Source organism: Panthera pardus, unplaced genomic scaffold (genome assembly GCF_024362965.1).
Source record: "Panthera pardus isolate Hobbes unplaced genomic scaffold, ASM2436296v1 HiC_scaffold_8, whole genome shotgun sequence".
Classification (NCBI taxonomy): domain Eukaryota; kingdom Metazoa; phylum Chordata; class Mammalia; order Carnivora; family Felidae; genus Panthera; species Panthera pardus.
Window position 1 is genome coordinate 8,342,825 of NW_026527013.1, and position 21,453 is coordinate 8,364,277.

General features: G+C 50.9%; 1 protein-coding gene across 5 annotated transcripts; it reads left to right on the forward strand.

Moving 5' to 3' along the window:
* Positions 1 to 240: 240 nt before the first annotated feature.
* CUNH19orf38 (chromosome unknown C19orf38 homolog) lies at positions 241 to 20,614 on the forward strand. 5 transcript variants are annotated; one of them, XR_008420676.1, is made up of 10 exons: positions 241 to 569; positions 7,986 to 8,086; positions 9,200 to 9,502; positions 11,745 to 11,837; positions 12,753 to 12,780; positions 13,746 to 13,789; positions 14,961 to 14,998; positions 15,183 to 15,520; positions 15,999 to 16,165; positions 20,011 to 20,124. XR_008420676.1 is itself a non-coding variant. In XM_053898523.1 (8 exons), exons 1-8 carry the CDS (start codon positions 8,056 to 8,058, stop codon positions 20,015 to 20,017), a joined length of 882 nt encoding a protein of 293 aa, XP_053754498.1. In that variant the 5' UTR covers positions 7,906 to 8,055; the 3' UTR covers positions 20,018 to 20,128. The 5 variants fall into 5 exon arrangements, 4 of the variants coding, with proteins under 4 accessions (XP_053754498.1, XP_019283265.2, XP_053754500.1 ...); XM_053898523.1 differs by lacking the exons at positions 241 to 569; positions 15,999 to 16,165 and having other exon boundaries at positions 7,906 to 8,086; positions 20,011 to 20,128; XM_019427720.2 differs by lacking the exons at positions 241 to 569; positions 15,183 to 15,520; positions 15,999 to 16,165; positions 20,011 to 20,124 and adding an exon at positions 19,171 to 19,295 and having other exon boundaries at positions 7,906 to 8,086.
* Positions 20,615 to 21,453: the final 839 nt, after the last annotated feature.

The window sequence follows — 21,453 nt, forward strand, 5'->3', positions numbered from 1 at the left end:
GCTGCCCGAATGAGTGCCCGATGTGCCTAACAACGCTCGATCATCTGGAGGTTTTTTTTTTTTTTTTCTCCTGAGTGGCCTCCGGCTGTAGTCTCAACCGATGATGGGAAAAAAAAAAGTGACAAAAATAAGTACTATGATGGTGCATCTTTCTCAGGCAAAAGTTAAGACAGCTAAGTCGGAGGCGGGCCGGGACCTTCTAAGGCCCCTCCCTGAAGTTTTCCCAGAGTAAGCTGCGCGCTACCACCGTTGAGCGAACCTGTCTGGGTGGAATGGCCCTGTACGCGATCCGTAGGGCTCAACTATAAAATGATCCCCCTGGGCCAGGAAGAGCTTTTAGTGTTGATGTGGGCTCTGTGTTTGTAGAGTCTCACCCTTTATTCCTTAGACCTGTCGCTTTGTCAGTTTCCTCGTCTGTAGTTGGAGTGATGGAACGACCACCCCATAGGGCGGCTGTGAGAGTTGAGATGGAACCCTTGGGCTAGCGCTCATTTTTCCTGGCCTAGAGCCAGTACAGGGGCCTAGCCCTCCCTACACACCAACGGTCTCAAACTCTGGGGGACCAGCAGGTAAATAGAGTAACTGAAGTGGCTCAGGGTAAGAAAAACGACAGCCAGATTGCTTGAAAGTTAGAAGAGGGTGTGGGCCTGGGAGCCACGAAGGCTAGTTCCAACCACCCCCGACCCTTGGCTTGAAGACATCACCGTGCGGGGCCTCTGTATCCTCATCCATAAGATGGAGGTGATACTCGTCCTATCTCACTGGGCTGTTGTTGAAGATTAAAAAATGAGAGAATGCTTGTTTAGCGCTTAGCACGGTATAGGCCCTCGGTAAATATTATCTGTTACCTTCCAGGCTTATTGCCCACCTCTTCTCCCCGTTTGGCTTAGAGTGTTTGGAGGCGACCTCCCTCTGGGAAGCCGACAGATAAGCAGAGTCACTGTAGAAACGGACTCTGATTGATGATTCTATCTAGCATTAAAAAAAAAAAAAAAGTTTAGATGGAAATGTTGAGTCTTTAAAGACAGGCCTCGGAGTGGTTGGCGTTTGGTGACAGTTACTCTTCAAATACAGCTGATGGCTGTCCTCTCGGGCTTTTGGAGAACTTGGGGAAGTAACACCACTTGGTTACGTCAAAGATCATGGACAGTCAGTGTTAGTTATTTCTTTTCACTTCCCCAATTGTCTGTCATTCAGACTCGCTGCTTGGACGTTTTGAAGTAGTTGTGGAGAATGGGTGATTTTTTTTTTTTTTTAAGTTTATTTACTTATTTTGAGAGAGAGAATGCGAGCAGGGGAGGGGCAAAGAGAGGGAGAGAGAGAATCCCGAGCAGGCTCTGTGCTGTCGGCACAGAGCCCAATGGGGGGCTCAATCCCACCTGAGCCAAAATCAAGAGTCAGATGCTCAGCTGACTGAGCCACCCAGGCACCCCTAAAATTAATGATTTTAAAGTGAGTAATTCAGTGGCATTTATTACATTCACAATGTTGTGCAACTGCCACTTTTATCTACTTTCAAAACACTTTCATCAGCCAGAAAATAAACCCTGTACCCGCTAAGCCTGTACGTCATCCACTCCCCGCCCCCCCGCCCCCCCCCCCCCCCCCCCCATCAGCTCTGCAGCTCTGGCAACTATCAACCTGCCTCTATGAATTTGCCAATTCTGGATGCTTCATGTAAGTGAAATATGTGACCATTTGTGTCTGGCTTCTTTCACTTAGCATAATGGAGGTTCCTCCTCCTAGCATGAATATTTAATTCATTTTAATGGCTGAATAATAGTCCATTGTATGGATATACGTTTATCCATTCAACCATTGATGGGCATTGGGGTTGCTCCCATCTTTTGGACATTGTGAATAGTGCTGCTATGAGTATGTGTATGTGTATTTGTTTGAGAATCTATTTTTAATTCTTTAGGGTATACACCTAGGAATGGAATTGCTGGGTCATATATAACTTTTTTTTTTTTTTTTTTTTTTTTTTTTAAGCAGAGCCTGAGACAAGGATTCAGGCACACATGCTTTAATTTCTTTTAATGTTTATTTATTTGAGAGAGAGGAGTGGGGGAGTGGCAGAGAGAGGGAGACACAGAATCTGAAGCAGGCTCCAGGGTCTAAGCTGTCAGCACAGAGCCTGATGCAGGGCTCGAACCCACGAACCACGAGATCATAACCGAAGTCGGTCATTTCATCAACTGAGCCACCCAGGCGCCACTCTATGTTGAACTTTTTGAGGAACTCCCAGACTGTTTTCCACAGTGGCAGCCCCATTTTGTATTCCCACCAACCATGTATGAGGGTTCCAATTTCTCCACATCCTCATCAACACTTGCTATTTTCTATTTTATTTGCATTATAGCCATCCTAATGGGTGTGAAGTGGAATCTCATGGTGGTTCTGATTTGCATTTCCTTGATGTTGGGCATCTTTTCAGGTGCTTCTTGGCCATTTGTATCTCTTGGGAAAATGTCTGTTCAAGTCCTTTGCCAGTTTTAAAATTGCGTTGTCTTTTTGTAGTTGAGTTACAAGAGTTATTTATATATTCTAGAGAGCAAGCAGAAGAAAGAAAAACAAAAACTTCCCCGGATTTATTTTGGGGCACTCCCTCAATGCTTTTTCAGGCATTTACAACTCTGCCTTGGCCTTCACTTCCTGTTTGTGCTGAGCCTAGAGATGAGCCAGAAAGCTTAGAGTCTTCTCCAGTCTTTTCTGAGCACTTCTGCCCTGGGCATGCACATTGCTTTCTCAATCCCCCAGGATATATGGGTGCTTCTGAATGTCCAAACTACCCAGAGAAATGCTCACCCCAGCTTTTTCTCCTAGCTTGTGGCACGCCTATTGTGAAAATCTAATAAAAGGAAACCTCCTTTAAAATGGAGTCAGGAGGGGAGCCTGGGTGGCTCAGTTGGTTAAGCGCCCAACTTAGGCTCAGGTGATGATCCCACTGTTCGTGGGTTCAAGCCCCGCATTGGGCTCTGTCTGCACTGACAGCTCGGAACCCACTTTAGATCCTCTGTCTCCCTCTCTGCTCTGCCGCCACTCATGCCCTCCCTCTCTCAAAAAGAAACAGAAAAAAACTTTTTAGATGGAATCAGGACAGAAGGGCTAATGTTCACACCCTACCACTCATTGTTCATTGCAGACCTGACAGGAAGAGAGAAACCTTGCAAATTGATAGTTTCCTACCTGATTTTACTACCTCCTGGTAACAGCCCAGCCAATGAGACACTGTCACCACTCAACCAATGAAACATCGCTACACTTCCAACTCCCAGTTTAATCCAATGGACCTCTTGTTCATAACAGCCTTCCTGACTCCCCCCTTTCCTCTATAAAAGAGTGTTCCTCTTCTTCGTTCTCCAGGCCTGTCCATGCTTTTGCTTCAGCTTGCTTGTCCTTAGTTGCAACTCTGTGCTTTTCCTGAATAAACCCATTTTTGCTAGTAAAACCGTTGGTTAATGTCGTCCCCAGTGACAACATTTTGCCCCAGGTGGCTGTGGGTTTTCTCCTTTGCCTTACACTATTTTCCAGGAATGCATTCTGAGTTCAACAGACAAAGCGCCTTGAGTCTGTCCCACAGGTAGCCCTCAGACATGTTAGAACGGACAAACGCAATACTGCCAACCTCAGAGACCCAGGTACTGGAGCCCCATACTGGGAACATGGGCTGCTGTCCTCAAGACCTCCACCATGCTGGGAAGGAGCTGAGGGCAGGGTGGGGAAAACACCACGGAGCTTTCCTCCCATGTTCAAGGTTCCTTTTCATTTTGATTCAGTGTTCACTTGGTTGGCATAAACCTTTGGCTGTTTTCCAAAGTTCAGATAAAGTTGATTGTGACTGTGTTTGCTCAGTTTGTCAAAGCTTCTGCGCAGGGACGGGCCCTCGGAGCTACCAACTCCGCAACTTCTGCCGACACCTGGGGCCTGAATGGGTGACTCTTGTGTCCTTCGACTGAGCAAAAACTCTCCCCTGTCCAAGTACTTAACAAATATTTGCTGAGTGCCTACACTGTGAATAAAACAGACTCTGTCCATGTGCTCATGAAGCTGCCATCCCAGTGTAGGAGCCAGCTCAAACAAGCTCAGCACTCAGACGCCTTCAGGTAGTTACAGGCGTTAAAGAGTAAATGCTAGGTGGTAGATGGATGGCTCATTTCACCTGGGTGGAGTCAGGGAAGGCTTCTCAGAGGAGGTGGCACTGAATCTCAGATTTGAAGTCGAAGGGAGAGGAGGCAAGTGGAGAGAACAAGAACAGTGCCCTGAGGTGGGAAGGTACTCCGAGGGCTCAAGGGGCAGCAAGGAAGTGGAGTGGAGGGAGGGGAGTAGTCAGAAAAGTGATGGGAGCAGCTGTGCAGGCCACATATATAGGGTCCCTCTTCCCTTGTAGCACTGGTCCCGTAGTCAGCCTGGGGCTCTTACAACCATAGGGAGTTTGCAAACTAGCTTCTGGAGGCTACGGATCCCCCGAAATTATAACCAAAAGATTCTGAGAGTGTGTGCTGGGCAGTCTTTGTGTCCCCCACCCCCACCCCAGGGCCGTTCTCCACCCTTTCCTGGCCTGCTCTGGAGGCTGATCTCTACACACCGGGTCAACTTAGCTGCCTTTCCCTCTCACATCCAGTTGGGGTTGGCTCTGGCAGGAGATCTGAGGGCCGGAGGAGAGGAAGGTGTAGGTGTACATATTCTGGCTCCCACCCTGTTGGTCTGCATGCTTCTACCAAAGCCCACGACTCCAGCCCTCTCCAAGTTCCACAAGTACCTTCCTCCCTAGCAACTTCAGGCCTGAGCTGGTAACAGCTTCCTGACCCTGGAGAGTCAGCCTCCCTTGCTGATTTCCCTTCACTCTGCCCATGACTCCTCAGTTGTACCTCTTATGGCTGCTATCTGTGACTAATACAGGTAAGTGTGTCTGTTTTTCTGAATTCAGAATTCTAGGTTATAGATTCGTGCACCACGTTAAATGCTCCCAGGATGGAGTCCTTAACATTCATCCAAGGACTTTAACATATATTATTCCCTTCACCTAGAGTGTCCTTCCCTTGTCTCCTTCTCAGGCTTTTGCAGTCAGATAACACCTCCTCCCAGAAGCCCTCCCTGAACCTGCTGAAGCCAGGTTAGGAGCGCCCCCTTGGTGATTGCCTCCATTATAGCACTTCCTCAACTGGACTCTCATTGTCTGCTTGTCTGACTCTCTAACCAAACTCTGAGCATCCTGAGGGCAGGAGATTTTTTTTATTCCTCATGGTGTCCCTGGAACTTAGCAAAGTTCTGAGCCCTTGATGAAACACACTAAACAACTGGTAGAATAGATAAGACAGGAATCTCTCTTAACTCTGTTTCCTACACGCCCAGGATAGAGCAATAAAAATAGACTAAATGAATATTTTTTGGCTTTCAGGTCAGACAATCAAGAAATAATTGTGGTTCAGGGGTACCTGGGTGGCTCAGTCAGTTAAGTGTCCAACTTTGGCTTAGGTCATGATCTCACAGTTCATGAGTTCAAGCCCCACATAGGGCTCTGCACTGACAGCTCAGAGCCTGGAAGCTGCTTCATATTCTGTGTCTCCCTCGCTCTCTGCCCCTCCCCCACTCACACTCTGTCTCTCTGTCTCTCTGTCTCTCCAAAATAAATAAACATAGAGAAAGAAAGAAAGAGGAGAAAGAAAGAAAGAAAGAAAGAAAGAAAGAAAGAAAGAAGAAAGAAAGAAAGAAAGAAAGAAAGAAAGAAAGAAAGAAAGAAAAAGAAAGAAGGAGAAAGAAAGAAAGAGAGAAAGAAAGAAAGAGAAAAAAAGAAAGAAAGAAAGAGAAGAAAAAGAAAGAGTGAGTTGTGGTTTACTGTGTGCCAAGCACTGGGGTAAGCATTGTGAAACCACAAGAGGCACCACAGACCCATCCCTGCACCATGGAAGGGAAGAGAGGAAGGAAGAGAGCTGGATGAATTCAATAAATTCAAGCATGTTTTGTAAACCACCGTAACCTAATTTAATGGATATTTACAGAATATTATACCAAAACCCTGCAGAATGTACTTTCATTTCAAGTGCATATAGAATGTAGATTGAGATATGCTGGGCCATTAAACAAAGAATCAATAAATATCAAGGGACTGAAATTATATGGAGTGTGTCCTCTGACCACAAAGGAATTAAATTAAAAATCACTAACAGTAAGCTATCTCAAATGTTTGGAAGTTGACACATTTCTAAATAATGTGTGGGCCATAGAAAAAATTCACAAGTGAAATAAAATATTTCTACTTAAGCACAATATGTCAGAGTGTTTGGGATGCAGTTAAAGCAGTACATAGAGGGAAATATATAGCTTTAAACGCTTATACACGAAGATAAAGTTTTAAAATCAATGTTCTAAACTTCCATCTTAAGAACCTGTGAAAAGAAGAGCCAATGAAACACAAGGTAAATAGAAGAAAGAAAAATAAAAAGACAAAAAGCAATGAAATCAAAAACAGAAAATAGAGAAAAACAATGAAGCCCAAAGCTAATACTTTGAAAAGATTAATAAAACTGATTAACCCCTAGCAAGACTAATCAAGAAAAAAAGAGAAACAGCACATTACCATTGAAAGAAGGAACATCACTACAGACCCTACAGACATTAAAAGTGTAATAAGGGAATACAAACAGTCTTATACGGATAAGTTCTACAACTTAGATGAAATAGACAAATTCCTTGAAAATATAACATGCCAAGTTTAATAAAAGAACATCACAATGCACTGTAGTATAATTCAGCAAGGAAATTTTTCTAAGTCCAGAGAGATCTGGAAAGATTTCTCAGAAGTGATATTTAAGCTGAGACCTGAAACAGAAGTGGAATTTTACCGGGTTTCCCACCTCCCCCCAGACAATTTATTAATTTTTTCAAGTTTATTTATTCTTGAGAGAGAGTGAGAGACTGTGAGAGGGGGAGGGGCAGAGAGAGAGGGAGATACAGAATCCAAAGCAGGCTCCAGGCTCTGAGTTGTCAGCACAGAGCCTGAAGCGGGACCCGAACCCACGAACCACGAGATCATGATCTGAGCCAAAGTCAGACACTTAACCGACTGAGCCACCCAGGTGCCCCAGAATTTTACCAAGTTAATAGAATTGTGTCCCAGGAAGGAGAGACAGCATGTACAAAGGTCCTGACATTGGAATGAGTTTTGTGTATCCAAATAGAAAAGTCCACAGTAATGACCCTTTTTGTTGTTCAGTGAACATATGCTTACATCCTTCCCTGGGGTAAACCTCCAGGTAGACCCGCTTGACCTGAACAGAAATGTTTAGAGAGACCAAAGCAAACTTACTGGTAAGACAGACATTTGGAAGTTTCTGGGCTGGAAACAGGAGGCAATTTATTCTGTAAACTGTAACACTTCCTCATTTTGGAGCCAGGGTTCCCTCTCACCTGGCTGGTGACGAGCCTGTGGCCTCAAACTGGGAGCACTCACGTCTCTAGGCATTGCACTTCATACCATGAGTTCCTTGGATCTAATACCTGCTACTCTTAGCCCCATTCTCCAGAGCAGTGAACTGAGACCTCAAAGAAGGGCCGCATCTTGCCTGAGGTCACAGAGACCAAACACTAACCACTGTGCTTTACCAACTTCCCCCAAATATACATTTCAGCTTTGGAACTGGTTGGGCTGAGGTTTGTGTTTTGGGCATAGGTTTCCCAAATAGCCCATGGTCCTTGCCCTTCCTCTTCAGGAGGAGAAAACACACACACGTACACACATGTACACACACACACACACACACACACCTCTGACCATCTTAGCCATTTGTCCCTCCTCCCATCTCTGCAGAACAGTGGCCACCAAGGTGCAGAGCAGTGCCAGGATCTGATGTGCATCCGTGGAAGGGGCGGGGAGAGGAGAGAGTCCCTTTCAGTAGCCAACTGTGTGTGTGCAACTTCCTGCCAGTGAGGAAACATTCGTTCAAATCAGCCCTGGTTCTCCTTTCCCTGCTCTGGCCTCACAGGAGGAGTTGGCAGTGAGCTGTGGGCTGCACTGGCCTCAGCCAGATTTCCTGGCCAAGCTCAGGAGGAGAGATGCCCTGGACTGTCCTGTTCTTTGCAGCCGGTGAGCCTGATGTCCCCTGTGCCACCCCCGCCCCGCTCCCGCCACCCTTGCCCACCTGACTCTGCTCTGGGGGCAGGAAGCCGCACAGGGCTGCCTTCTCCAGGTGCCGGAGGAGGCTGAGCCCTGACAGATCTGCCCCAGGGCTTTGGAAACACCCCAGGAGCATGGCTTTCTCTTAATGGGCTCCTCATCAACCCCCCCCCCCATCAAGGATATCAGAAATCCCACCCCACCGGGGACAGCAGTGCCCACGCCCCATGACTCAGCCCCACTTGGTTTCTACAGGCTGCTACCTCCATGGCTGGGGCACCAAGAGGATCCGCTGGGGGGTGGGGGAGTAGCTGGGCAAAGGTCCGGAGACTGGACAATGTAGATCTCACTTGAGCTAGACACTCTGCTCAGGAGCCTGGGGGCAGCTGGGGAGACACTGGTCCCTCCTACAGGAAACTCTACCCCGAAAACCCCGATTCCTCACCACAGCCTGGGAAACAGGAGAAACCCTCTGCCTTCTGTTCCTCCTGTTCTTTCCCCCGTTCATCCCCTCCAGCCACCCTGGCTTCTCAGAGAACCCCACACCTTTTCCATTGTCCCAGCATGTGCCTGTGTTCCTCCCTCTGCCTGGAATGCTCTCCCCCAGCTCTTCCTGTGTCACCTCTTCAAGGAAGCCCTCCATGGCTGCTCCAACCAAGGCAGCCTTCCCATTATCCTGTCTGGGGCGCGCACAGTGTTTCTTGCATCTTTGAGAACATCAGCCCCCCCCGAGGCAGGCATGTCCAGCTGTCTATGTCGTTCGCTTTCGCCGCTCTGTCCCCGGCCCCTGAAACAGGGCCTGACATACAGTGAGTGTCGTTGATCGAAGCGCCGAGGGTATAATTGCATTGCTATGCGGGAACCACTGCTGTCATAATAAAATGACTCAGCAACAGTGACCGTCCCCCCCAACCAGGTGCTAGTACCCAAGCCCCTGAACACAGCAGCGGAGTGGGATGACTAGCCTCAGGTAGTAAATACAAACCAAGGCCCAGAGCGGGTCAGCCACTTGCCCAAGGCCACGGAGCCAGATGGGCCTCTGCTCTCACCACTCACCCTGCGTCCGTTTTTTCTGCATTCCAGGCTCCTTGGCCATCCCAGCACCATCCATCCTGCTGGTGCCCCCACACCCCAGCAGCCAAGAGGACCCCATCCACATCGCCTGTGTAGCCCCCGGGGATTTCCCAGGGGCAAATTTCACGCTGTACCGCGGCAGGCAGGTGGTACAGCTCCTGCAGGCCCCCGCGGACCAGCTGAGGGTCACCTTCAACTTGACCGGCGGAGGCAGGGAGGCTCCGGGGGGCACCTTTCACTGCCAGTACGAGGTTCTAGGTGAACAGCCGCAGCTGTCCGACCTCAGTGACACTGTGAGTGTCTCCTTCCCAGGTAAGGCCCTCCAGCGGGCCCCTCACTGCCTGGGGCTCCATTCTCTCACCGCTGAGCCTTTGCTTATGCTGTTCCCTCTGCCTCGTGGGACAAGCCAGGCCTCCGGCTTGCCAGCGCTCACCCACCTTTCCTTGGTCAGTCCTCAGTCATCCCACGCGATGCGTCCTGCCATTCTCCCCATGTTGCAGATGGGGAAACTGAGGCATCAGAGATGCCTTTGATAGTGGAGCTCACCCAAGTCACACGGCTAGCGGGCAGCGGAGCTGGGGTTCCGTTGGCTCCGATATCTAGGCGTTAACACCTCCACACTCTGCTTCACCCTCCCCTCCTGGCCACGTAACATTTTTGAGCACCTTCAGAGCACCAGGCGCTGGCGAAACAAAATCCCTACCCTCTCACAGCTGACATCCCGAGGGGATGCAGACAGACGATAACCAAGGAGTCCAATATATAGTCAGTGTGCCAGCAGGAGACAAATAAAGTGGCAGGGATGAAATACAGCCTGGTAAGGGGTGTCATTTTATTTTACTTTATTTTATTTTTATTAGAGAGAGAGGGAGTGTGTGTATGCATGAGTAGGGGAGGGGCAGAGCGAAGGGGAGAGAGAGAGAGAGAGAGAATGAGAGAATCCCAAGCAGGCTCCACGTTCAGCACAGAGCCTGATGCAGGGCTCGAACCCACGACCCTGGGATCATGACCTGAGTGGAAATCAAGAGATGGACACTCAAGCAAAGGAGCCACCCAGGTGCCCCAAGGGTGTCATTTTAAATACAGAGAGCGGCCAAGGAAAGCCTCTCTGAGGACCTGAATGAGGGGTCAGCCATGTGGGTAGCTGGGGCAAAAGGGTCCCAGCCAGTGGGAGCAGACTGTGCAAAGGCCCTGAGGCCGGAACACGCCTGGTGTGATTGAGGAACACAGAGGCCCTCTGTAGGGCTGAAGCATGGCGGGCGAAGAGGAAAGTCGGGGGACAAGAGAGCAGGGAGGTGGCAAGGAGGATCATGCTACACCTTTGGCTGCATTAAGGACTTTGGCTTTTCGTCTCAGTGAGACAGAAGCCCTGGGAAGGCTGATATTTTTCTGTGGTCTTTTCAGGACAGGGGGCTGGGTGTGGGCTCCAGATCAAGGACGGAGCAGGAGGGAGGGAGGAGCCTCCAGGTAAAGCCTTTGCATCACCGTCAATCAGAACATTCCAGCTGCAAAGAGAACTTTGTTGCTAGCAGAGGCCCCCACTTAAAAGAGAACTTTGTTGCCTCCAGAAGGCCTAGTCACTGAGGTGACAGAACAGTCTGGGCCTTTGAGCTCCACTATCAAAGGCCCCCTTCTCTCACCTTGAGCCTGTGGTCTCAGAGTGGGGAGGTGACAACATCCCTCCTGCCCCAAATGAATGAATGAACAAGGACTAACAGTGTGAGAATACCAAGCATGTGTCTCTCCTTCCCCTTCCTGGCTTAGCTCCTGATCTCCATGGGGATCAGGTCATCTCCTCCTGTCTCCCCTGAGAGATCTCCTCTCTCCAGGGAGGGGCAGCCAAATCCCTTTCAGAGAAGTAAACTCTGAAGCTGGGGCTTCATGCTTTTGTGGCTGATTTCTGCATGGACCTCAGGGTCCACCATGGGGCTGGGGGTGGATGTCATCTGACCCCCTGGTACCCAGCTGAAGCCAGCAGGACCCTCAGGCTGCAAGTCACTGGAAACTTGACTCAAACCGGTTTCAGAAACAAAAGAGAATGTGCTGGTTTGGTGAGCTGAAGTCGGTATGCAGTTTTGGCTTCAGGCATGGCTGGATCCAGGTGCTCATAAAGAAGTCAGGAATCAAGTGCCACCTCTCCGTTCAGCTTTCTCCTATATCTTATTCTTAGGCAGGACCTCTCCTTCATGGTGTCAAAATGTGCCTAGAGGATCCAGATGTATATCCTACCAGCTTTGTAATTCTGGCCAAAAGAGTAACCCTCTCTTCCCAGTAGCCTAGCCAAAGTCTCAGAATTAGCTCTCATTAGCTCAGCTTTGGCCACATGCCCATCCCTGAACTAATCACCATGGCTGGGGGTGGGGGAATATGCTAATTCACCAGCACGGAGGTTTGCTAGATCCCCAGTCCAGCTACACCAGCGTCAAATGGTTGGGCAGGACGGTGGGGGGAGGGCTGGATCCCCACATGTAATCTGGAGAAATGACAGGTGTCCCACCTTCACCCTCGCGACCCCGTAACCTGCCCCCTCTCTCTTTTTCTCGTGTTCCTCTAGTGCCCACTTGGATATTGGCACTCTCCTTGAGTCTGGCTGGAGTTCTCCTTCTCCTTGCTGGGCTGGTGACCATTGCCGTGGTGGTCAGGAGAGGTAAGAGCAGGCAGAGAAAGCATGGCCCACCAGCTGCCAGCGTGCAACCCCTGAACATGTAAATGTTCCCATTTCTTAGAAGTATGGAGCCACACGGCCGGGGAGGTCTCACTCCAAAACTTAGCCATGAAGAATCCTCCAGAATGCAATGCAATGTTGGGGGGGGGGGGCAGGGGAAATTGACACACACACACACACACACACACACACACAAACACATTAAAGTTCACTTATTTATTTTGAGAGAGAGAAAGAGTGGGAGTGGGTGGCAAGGAGGGGCAGAGAAAGGGGGAGAGAGAGAATCCCCAGCAGGCTCCATGCTGTCAGCGCAGAGCCCGATGCGAGGCCCAATCTCGCAAATGGTGGGATCATGACCTGAGCTGAAATCAAGAGCTGGTCTCTTAACGGACCGAGCCACCCAGGGGTCCCGATAGATATATTTCAATTATAAAATACATATAACATAAAGTTTAACATCTTAACCCTTTATAAGTGTGCACTTCAGCAACATCAAGGACACTCACTTTGTTATGAGACCATCACCGAGGTCCAACTCCCGAACTTCGTCATCTGCCCAAACTGCAACTCTGTCGTTCCCTTTAAACACTAACTCTCCTTTCCTCCTCCCTTAGCTCTTGTCAAGCCCTGAGATTGACATTTAACACAACAACAACAACAATTTTACATGCTTGTTTGAAGTTTTTACCCGCACACATTACTTATGTCAGGGGCGGGGGGTTGCTGTAACTCTCCTGTTGAGGGGCACGTTGACAGAGGAGAAGGCAAGTTTGGGTCACAAACGTATGAGGGGGCCTTGGGATTCTTGTGTGTGTGTGTGTGTGTGTGTGTGTTTGCAAGCAGGATCCAACCATGACCAAAATCTAGTAAATGCTTGTGTGTTTTTTTTGTCCCCAGTGAAAGTAAAAAAAATGCAGAAGAAAAGGTGAGACCATCATCTCTGGAGACCTTCAGAGGGTGGTTTGGGGGAAATGCATACCAAAGGGTTGGGGGGGGGTATAGTGCAGAAATTCCTGTGGGGTGTTAAGGACTCTGAGGCATGGCTGGGTTCTGGGGACAGAAGGGGACTTCCCTGGCTGGGTAGGAGCCCCATTCCACACAGCGCCCTCTGGTGGGAGGGCCGCTTAATAGGAACGGGCACCATTTACAAAGCACGTGGGGTATGCAGGGCCCTCCGCTAGGACACTGCAGCTAGAGCCCGCAATAGCTCCCAGCCGCAGAGGAAGCTGGCTTTTTTTTTTTAAGTTTATTTATTAATTTTGAGAGAGCACGCACACGCGCACATGTGAGCTGGGGAGGGGCAGAAGGAGAGGGAGAGAGAGAATCCCAAGCAGGCTCCGCACTGTCAGTGCACAGCCCGACATAGGGCCCGAACTCATGAACCACGAAATCATGACCCGAGCTGAGGTGGTGCTCAACGGACTGAGCCAGCCAGGTGCCCCCAAATAGCCCCATTTTATAGACAAGGAGACTGAGGCTCAGGACTGATACTGGGTCACACAGGGAGCAAGTGGCTGAGACTTCCTCACATCCCTTAACCAGTGCTGGGGGAGGGGAGTGGCACCCCCTGGGGCTCTGCTGTGCCCAACTTGCAACCTGTAGGCAGTGGCCCTGGTTCCTGGGCTTTCAGGATGTCCCAACTGGCCCCAGCCTCAGTTTCTCCTCTCTGCGAGAGGGGTGCCCCCTCCCTGCCCCGGCTGCCTAGTGGCATAGAGCTAGCAGCAGCCCCAGGGATCGAATCCCAACTTCACCTGGCAGGGGGGCTCCTACAAGAGAATTTCCATCTGAGGGGACTTAGGGAGGATGCAAAGGAAGGTGTGGAGCGAAGGCCAAGTGTGGAGCCAGGGGCTTCCAGGAACAAACCTCACTCCCTCCCAAATCCCTTTGCAGAGAGCGAGAATCCTGCTGGGCCCAGATCAACTTCGCCACCACAGGTCTGTACCTTCTTACCCCGATCTCCTGCTGGGTCAGGGTCACCCCTTCAAAGCTCTATCAGACCTCATTACTTGCTCCTGAACCTCTTCCGCGGCTGCTCACTTCCCTTAGGGTCAAGAACACACCCTCCCCTGCCCGCAACCCCCCCCCCCCCCCCCCCCCAGGTTCCAACCTTCTCTCTTTGCCTCGTCCTCATTCTGTGGTCGTCCTGACTTCTGCCTACAACATACTTCCTCCCTCCGGTCTTAAAGGCCACCTTCTCCGGGGAGCCCTCCCTGACTCCTAGACAGGGTCTGGGCTGTCTACTTACATTGCCTCCAGCACCCTATGATTCTTCTTACCCCTCAGGAAAAACACAGGTAATCACTGCCTGCTGTGTATGTAATACTCGCCTCCACCGCTGGACGCTCAGTTCCACGGGGGACGGACGGCGTCTGTCCACCGGGGCATGCTGGGCGCTTTGACCATGCCTGGCACTGCCCTTAAATGGAGCCCCCCTTGTGACCCAGAACGTGTCATTCCGAAGGCTTCCACCAGGGGGCGAGAGGCAGCCAGTTTGTGCTCTGCGAGGCTCAGGAAGGGCTCCCTCGCGGAGAAATTCCATCCGCTACTTCTTTCACTCTCCAGCACATTTATTGAGCCCCTACTAGGTGCTAACGTTGGGGGGGGGGGGGGGCGTCCCTCAATGACCAAGACAGACGACCTTTGCCCACAAGCCCATACTCCAGTGGGAAAACAGTCGATGGCATGTGGGACCCTGTCTGGGGTGAGGAGGGTGGTCCCGGGCGTGGGGAAATGAGTTGTAAGCAGAGACCGGCAGGTTCAGAGTAGCTGGGTGAAGGGCAGGCGATTGGAGGAGCCCCCGGGGCGGGGGAGGAGCTGAGAGGTGCTCTGTAAAGTGGGAGTCGAGAGGAGAAACCCATTTATCAGAGGGCAGCGAGGGGCCCCTGGGGGAGGGCTCCAAGCGGAAAAAGGGCCCGTTCAGTTTGCGGCTGGGAATGGTTCACGCTGCGGAATGGGCTGGAAGGGACCAAAGCATGCTGGGAGGCGGATCCCAAGCCCTTCATCTCGGTGGACTTGAGGCCTGTGTTCTTAGGGGGAGGGCCCCCGGAGGGCGGTGAGCAGGGATTTTAAACTGGCCCCTGGTTTTCCTTTCTCTTTCTATTTTAGATATGACCTTTGACAATTCCCTGTTTGCCATCTCTACGGTAAGTCATTTCATTTCTTGGTTCTGGTTTTCTGCTGACCGTCCTAACCTTAGGAAGGCCTCCGCCAGGCCGGGTCGACTAGATGTCTCGGAGCTTCAGGGGTCCTGGGAAAAGCCTAGAATCACTGAGCAGGGTTTTGTTTGTGAGCCAAGAGTTGGCTCTGATAAATCCCAGGGGATTGCAGGCAGCCACGTCCAGGCCTTGTGGGACAAAGGGCAGGATTCCCCCCGGGCTGGAGCACTGGGACAAGAACGGCACAAGGCTTCTAATTCTTCAGCGCTTCCTAATTTCTATGGGCGGAGATAGACGATGCCACGCGGGGGTAAGAGTGAGAGGGAAGCTCACTTCTCACTTAGGAGCCCCAGGAAGCCTCAGAGACCGGCGACAAGCAGGGGGTAGCTATGGAAGATTGCTTCAGGCTCCGGACACGTGGTTGGCACGGTCCAGGATAACTGGAGTGGAGCCAAGTGAGGAGTCGAGGGGCGCCCCGCGGAGAACTTTGACTTTTTGCCCCAAAGTGAGGTGGGAGCCATGGAGAGTTCAGAGCAGAAGGAGGTGACCGAGACAGGTGCTCACAGGCGCCTTCTGGCGGCTGCAGGGAGGACAGACTTGGGGGGTGTGGACGCGCCGGAACGCGGAGGGGTGCGGGGATGCAGGTGGGGGGCGGGGACCAGAGAGAGGCGACTGTGCAGGTCCAGACAAGCTAAGTGGTAGGTGGCTTGGTCCCGCGTGCTGGCAGCAGAGGTGGGAGAAGCGCACAGATACAGGGCGGTAGATTCAGGGGACAGGAATTCAGGGGGCAGGAAACACGGCGCTGACTTCGGATGGGATGGTGGGCGCAGGGAGCAGGAGGAGGGAGGCGTGGGGGAGTCCTGAGGCGCAGTAGGTTTGGAGGGACGAGAGACAGGCTAGGCCACCGGGCGATGCCCAAGGGCAGACGGAGACGGGACTCTGGAGTTCCGGAGAGAGGAGCGTGGACATTTCAACTGGCCCCCCCCAGTCACAGGCGGCAGTCGCTGGTGTTCGAATGTGACAAGGAAAGGGAAGGGCCAGTTCAGCCCCGGTCTCAGCTCCCGGAGCAGCTCCTGTGCTGTTAAGAAACAGCCGGCAGCCAGGGAAGTTCTAAAACTTTCTGGGAGAAGCCACGTGGCTCAAGGCACCATCCTGGTGATTTTTCCTTTTTCCTTTTATAAAAAAAAAGACATTTACATGGCGCCTGGGTGGCTCAGCCAGTTAAGTGTCCGACTTACAGCTCAGGTCATGATCTCACGGGTCACGGGTTCGAGCCCCGCGTCGGGCTCTGTGCTGAACAGCTCGGAGCCCTGGAGCCTGCTTCAGCTTCCGTGCCTCCCTCTCTCTGTGCCCCTCCCCTGCTTGTGCTCTGTCTCTCTTTCTCAAAAATAAGAAACAAATTAAATAAAAAGACATTTACAATGAAACAAGTGGAAACAGATGAAGACAAGGAGAAAAGTTTAAAAAGTATCTTAGTCCTGGGGCGCCTGGCTGGCTCAGTGGAGTGGGCCAAGCGTCTGATTTCATGATGTCAACTGCTCACGAGTTCCAGCCATGCTTGGGGCTCTCCGCTGTCCTTCCAGGACCGGCTTCAGATCCTCCCTCTCCCTCGTTCTGCCCCTACCCCCTCTCAAAACTAACTAAACACTAAAAACATAAAAATGTTTTAAAAATAAATAAATAGTATCTTAGACTGGCTGGCTCAGTAGTGCATGTGACTGTTGATTTCAGGGCTGTGAATTCAAGCCCCACATGGGGTGTGCAGCCTACTTTAAAAAAAAATAAAAAGAAAAGAAAAAGTATTTTAGTTCTTGTGACTCTATAGGTTGTTTTTTTTTTTTAATTAAAATTGGGGGGGGGGGCGGTGACTGGGTGGCTCAGTCAGTTAAGTGTCTGATTCGATTGTCGCTCAGGTCATGATCTCACGGTTCGTGAGTTTGAGCCCCGAGTTGGGCTCCGGGATGGTAGTGTGGAGCCTGTTTGGGATTCTCTCTCTTGCAAAACAAATAATCTTAAAAAATGGGGGGCTTGGCTCAGTCAGTTAGGGTTCTACCTTCGGCTCAGGTCATGATCTCACAGCTTGTGAGTTTGAGCCCCTTGTCGGGCTCTGTGTTGACAGCTCGGAGCCTGGAGCCTGTTTCAGATTCTGTGTCTCCCTCTCTCTCTGCCCCTCCCCCACTTGTGCTCTGTCTCTCTGTGTCTCTCAGAAATAAATAAATGTAAAAAAAAAAAAAAAAAACACATTAGAAAAAAATTGGGGCGTGCACCTGCCTGGCTCAGTCAGCACAGCATGTGATTCTTAATCTCAGGGTCGTGAGTTCAAGCCCCACACTGGGCATGGAGCCTACTTTAAAAATACATATTTTTAAATCATGAAATTTATCCATATGTCAAAATTATATATATAGTAAAGTATCCTTCTGTTACTAACCCCTGCCCACCCACTGGTCTCCTCCACACATACAGGTAACCACCATTAGTAGCTTCTTTGTGTACATGTAAGGAAAGGTGAAAATGGGCCATTTACATCCTCACCCTTTCTCTTTCTTTTCTTTTCTTTTTTTTAAGTTTATTTATTTTGGGACAGAGAGAGAGAGTATGAGCAGGGGAGGGGCAGAGAGAGAGAGAGAGAGAGAGAGGGAGACACAGAATCCGAAGCAGGCTCCAGGCTCTGAGCCATCAGCACAGAGCCCGATGCGGGACTCGAACCCGTGAACCATGAGATCACGCCCTGAGCCGAAGTCGGACACCTAACTGCCTGAGCCACCCAGGTGCCCCAATTTTAACCATTTTTAAATGTTTATTTATTTTGAGAGAGAGGGAGAGAAAGGGGGAGGGGCAGAGGGAGAGGGAGACAGAAGATCCGGAGCAGGCTCTGAGCTGACAGCAGAGAGCCCGATGCAGGGCTTGAACCCGTGAACTGTGAGATCATGACCTGAACTGAGGTTGGAAGCTTGACAGACTGAGCAACTCAGGCACCCCGTACCGTGTTAAGCATTTTTTAAGTGTCCAGTTCAGTGGCATTAAGTACATTCATTGTGTGCAGCCCTCCCCACTGTCCATCTCCAGGACTTTGTCTTGCAAAAGTGAAACGCCCCCCCCCCCCCCCCCCCCCCCGCCCACTGTACACTAATTTCTCATTCTTAACAAATCCCAGCCCCCAGCAGCCACCACTCTGCTTTCTGTCTCTGTGGGTTTCCGTATCCTGGACACTTTATGTAGAAATGATGCCATATAGTGTTCATCCTGTTGTGTCTGGCTTATTTCACTGAGCACAATGCCTTCAAGTTTCATTCACGTTGTAACATGTGTCAGAATTGTATTCTTGTTAAAGGCTGAATAATATTCCATTGCATGTATATAGCACATTTTGTTTCTTTGTTCATCTGTTGAGGGACACTTGGGTTGTTTCCGCCTTTTGGCTACTGTGAATTGTGCTGCTATGAACATGGGTGTGCAAATATCGGTTTGAGTCCCTGATTTCAATTCTAGTTTCTTTTGGAAGCATGAGAAGCTGTGCTGTTGGCTGCAATAAAAATAAAGCAGCTAACAGTTCTCCAGCCAGCTTGTATTGGGTTACCATACCGAAGGGTTAATGTTCACTTTATAATACCCTATGAAGTGGAGTTCACATTTTTTCCCCAAATGTTGATTTTTGAGAGAGAGAGAGAGAGAGAGAGAGAGAGAGAGAGAGAGAGAGACAAAGTGGGGGAGGGGCAGAGGGAGGGGGAGACAGAGGATCCAAAGCAGGCTCTGCACTGACAGCAGAGAGCCCAATGCAGGGCTGGAACTCACGAACCATGTGATTATGATCTGAGCCAAGTTCGAACGCTTAACTGACTAAGCCACCCAGGTGTCCCAGGAGTTGACATTTAAAAAAAATGTTTGTTTATTTATTTATTTATTTATTTATTTATTTATTTATTGACAGAGAGAGAGAGAGAGAGAGAGAGAGAGAGAGAGAGTGAGCACAAGCCAGGGAGGGACATAGAGAGAGAGGGAGATACAGAATCAGAAGCAGGCTCCAGGCTCTGAGCTGTCAGTGCAGACAGACATGGGGCTCAAACCCACAAACCACAAGATCATGACCTGAGCCAAAGTCAGACGCTCAACTGACTGAGCCACCCAGGAGCCCCTGACATTTTTTCTTTTTTTAATAGACAAGAACATTGAAGCTAATTATGGGCCTTAATGGGGTCATCCAGCTAGGCAGGTGCAGGACTGGGATGGAACCCCAGCCAGCTCTCACCTACCAAGTTTGGTTTTAGTAAGTTCATCTATTCTTTTTTTTTTTTTTTTAATTTGTATGTTTATTGATTTATTTAGAGAGAGACAGAGACTGCGTGAGTGGGGGAGAGGCAGCGAGAGAGGGAGAGAATCCCAAGCAGGTTCTGCGCTGCCAGCACAGAGCCCAATGCGGGGCTCAAACCCATGAACCGTGAGATCATGACCTGAGCCGAAGCCAAGAGTCAGCCCCAGTTCATCTCTTCTTGGCTGGCATTTGGGGCAGGAGCCTCCCAGGCGGAGGAAAGGACAGACTTCTGAGGAAGGTTTTGTGGGAGCCCAGGCAGGAGGGGAGGAGATGACGGTAACAGTTTTGTTCACTTAACAGTTGGTACTTGCCACGTGCCAGGCACTCTGTCTCTTTAATCCCTTTATGTTTTGTAGCAACTCTAGGAGGGGCGTATGAGCGTTCTTCCCATTGCGTAGAAGGAAAAAGTGAGGCACAGAGGGGTCAGGTTCCTCCACTGACGTCAGACTTCTAGGCCAGGGCGGAGCTGGGGTTTGAACCCAGGCTGTCCCATTCCCTACCCAGCCTACAGGAAGTCAGGAGGACAGAAGGCAGGATCTGGGTCCTAAAGCTGTGGGTGTGTGCGAGGGTGGGGGTGTGTGAAATGGGACCTGAGGAACTGGGGGAGTCTCAGTCTCAGAATGTAGGGAGACCCGAGATCCGGAAACCCCAAATCACACTCTTCTCTGTTTTTCCTCCATGGACAAAGAAAATGAATCCAGAAGATCCAGCCACGCTGGATGCTTGCTCGGGCTCCGTCGAGACACCTGGCAACTTCGGGCCCCGGAAAAGGCCCACTTCCACATCTTCCTCGCCCGAGCCCCCCGAATTCAGCACTTTCCGGGCCTGCCAGTGAGGCTGAGGATCGGGGGCCCCTCTGTGTCTGTGCACTCTCCATTCAGCCCCCTCTCTTGAGGGCCTGAGGTCGCTCTAGCTACTTTGGGGTTTCTGGCTGCTGCTTTCTCAGGGAATTGAATAGAGGAGACCAAGAGAATCCTTGGCCTTGGGACCTTCCTCGACAGAGGAGCAGGAGTGACAGAGGGGTCGCCCACATTGTCCTGGAAGCTGGACAGAAAGTGGGAGCACTCTTTGGATTCTACCCAGGAAGGAGATGTTAGGATCCCTGTGGCTCTCAGCTGGGCCATAAGAGGTCTGAATTCTCTGCACACCCTTCCAGTTTCCTCCTCCTCCTGCGGCGTCTGACTCGACCAGCCCAACTGGGTTTTTGGAGCATAGGGTACCTGGGGGTATGTTCTGTATGTCTGTCCTACTGGCATGCCTAAGTTATTAATTATAACACGTGTTGAGCTGTTCCCAAAGTCTCTGTGGAGTGTAATCCTTCAAGCCCAGGATCTCTGGGTCTAATCACTGGATGCCTAGCGGGAGGGGAGCAGTACCCAAATGCATCAGGCTGTCAAGGTATATGGTGAGGCCCCTGGGGGTACAGGAAGGGGCCAGTGTCATGCGGGGTCTTTGCTACTAAAGTCCTTGCATTGGTGAGTACAGGGAGTGGAATGATGGGGGCATTGATGAGGAGGTCCAGAGAACTGTGGGAGCTGCAGAAGGTGAGAAAGCCACCACAAGCCTTTTGGGACCCTCCAGAAGAGAATGGAGCCCTGGAGCAAGGGGGGTCTTGGAAGATAGATGTGTGTGCGTGTGCGTTTGTGTTGTGTGTGTCCCTGTGAAAAGGGGCACTTGATCCTGCTTTGCTGGATTCGTTGGCTAGTCAGCGCTGGGGGGAAGGGAGGGGCTTAAGGGAGGGACCCAGAAGGAGGGATTCAAGAATTTTTTGTGGGGGAAGAGATGGCCAAGGATGGAGGAGGAGGGTGCTAGGGGAAGCGGGCGACGATGGGGAAGAGACTGCTGGGAGAAGGGACCTTTCCGCAGATTCAGGATGAGGGCGGAAGCGGAGTCCCACCTCAAACTGATTTTCCCTTCTGGAAAGCGGGGTGGGGGGGTGGGGCCACAGGCTGGGGGGCGTGCCCAGGAGCCTGGCCCCGCCCCTGCTCCGGCCCTCCTTGTGAGCGGAGAGCCTCACAAAGCCACATCCGGGGTGGGGGGGAGCAGGACCGGTATAGGGGAGGGGCCTCGTCGTACCGGCACCCCGCCCCCCGCGTGCCTCCTCACAAAGCCGGGCTGGGCCAGGGGGCGG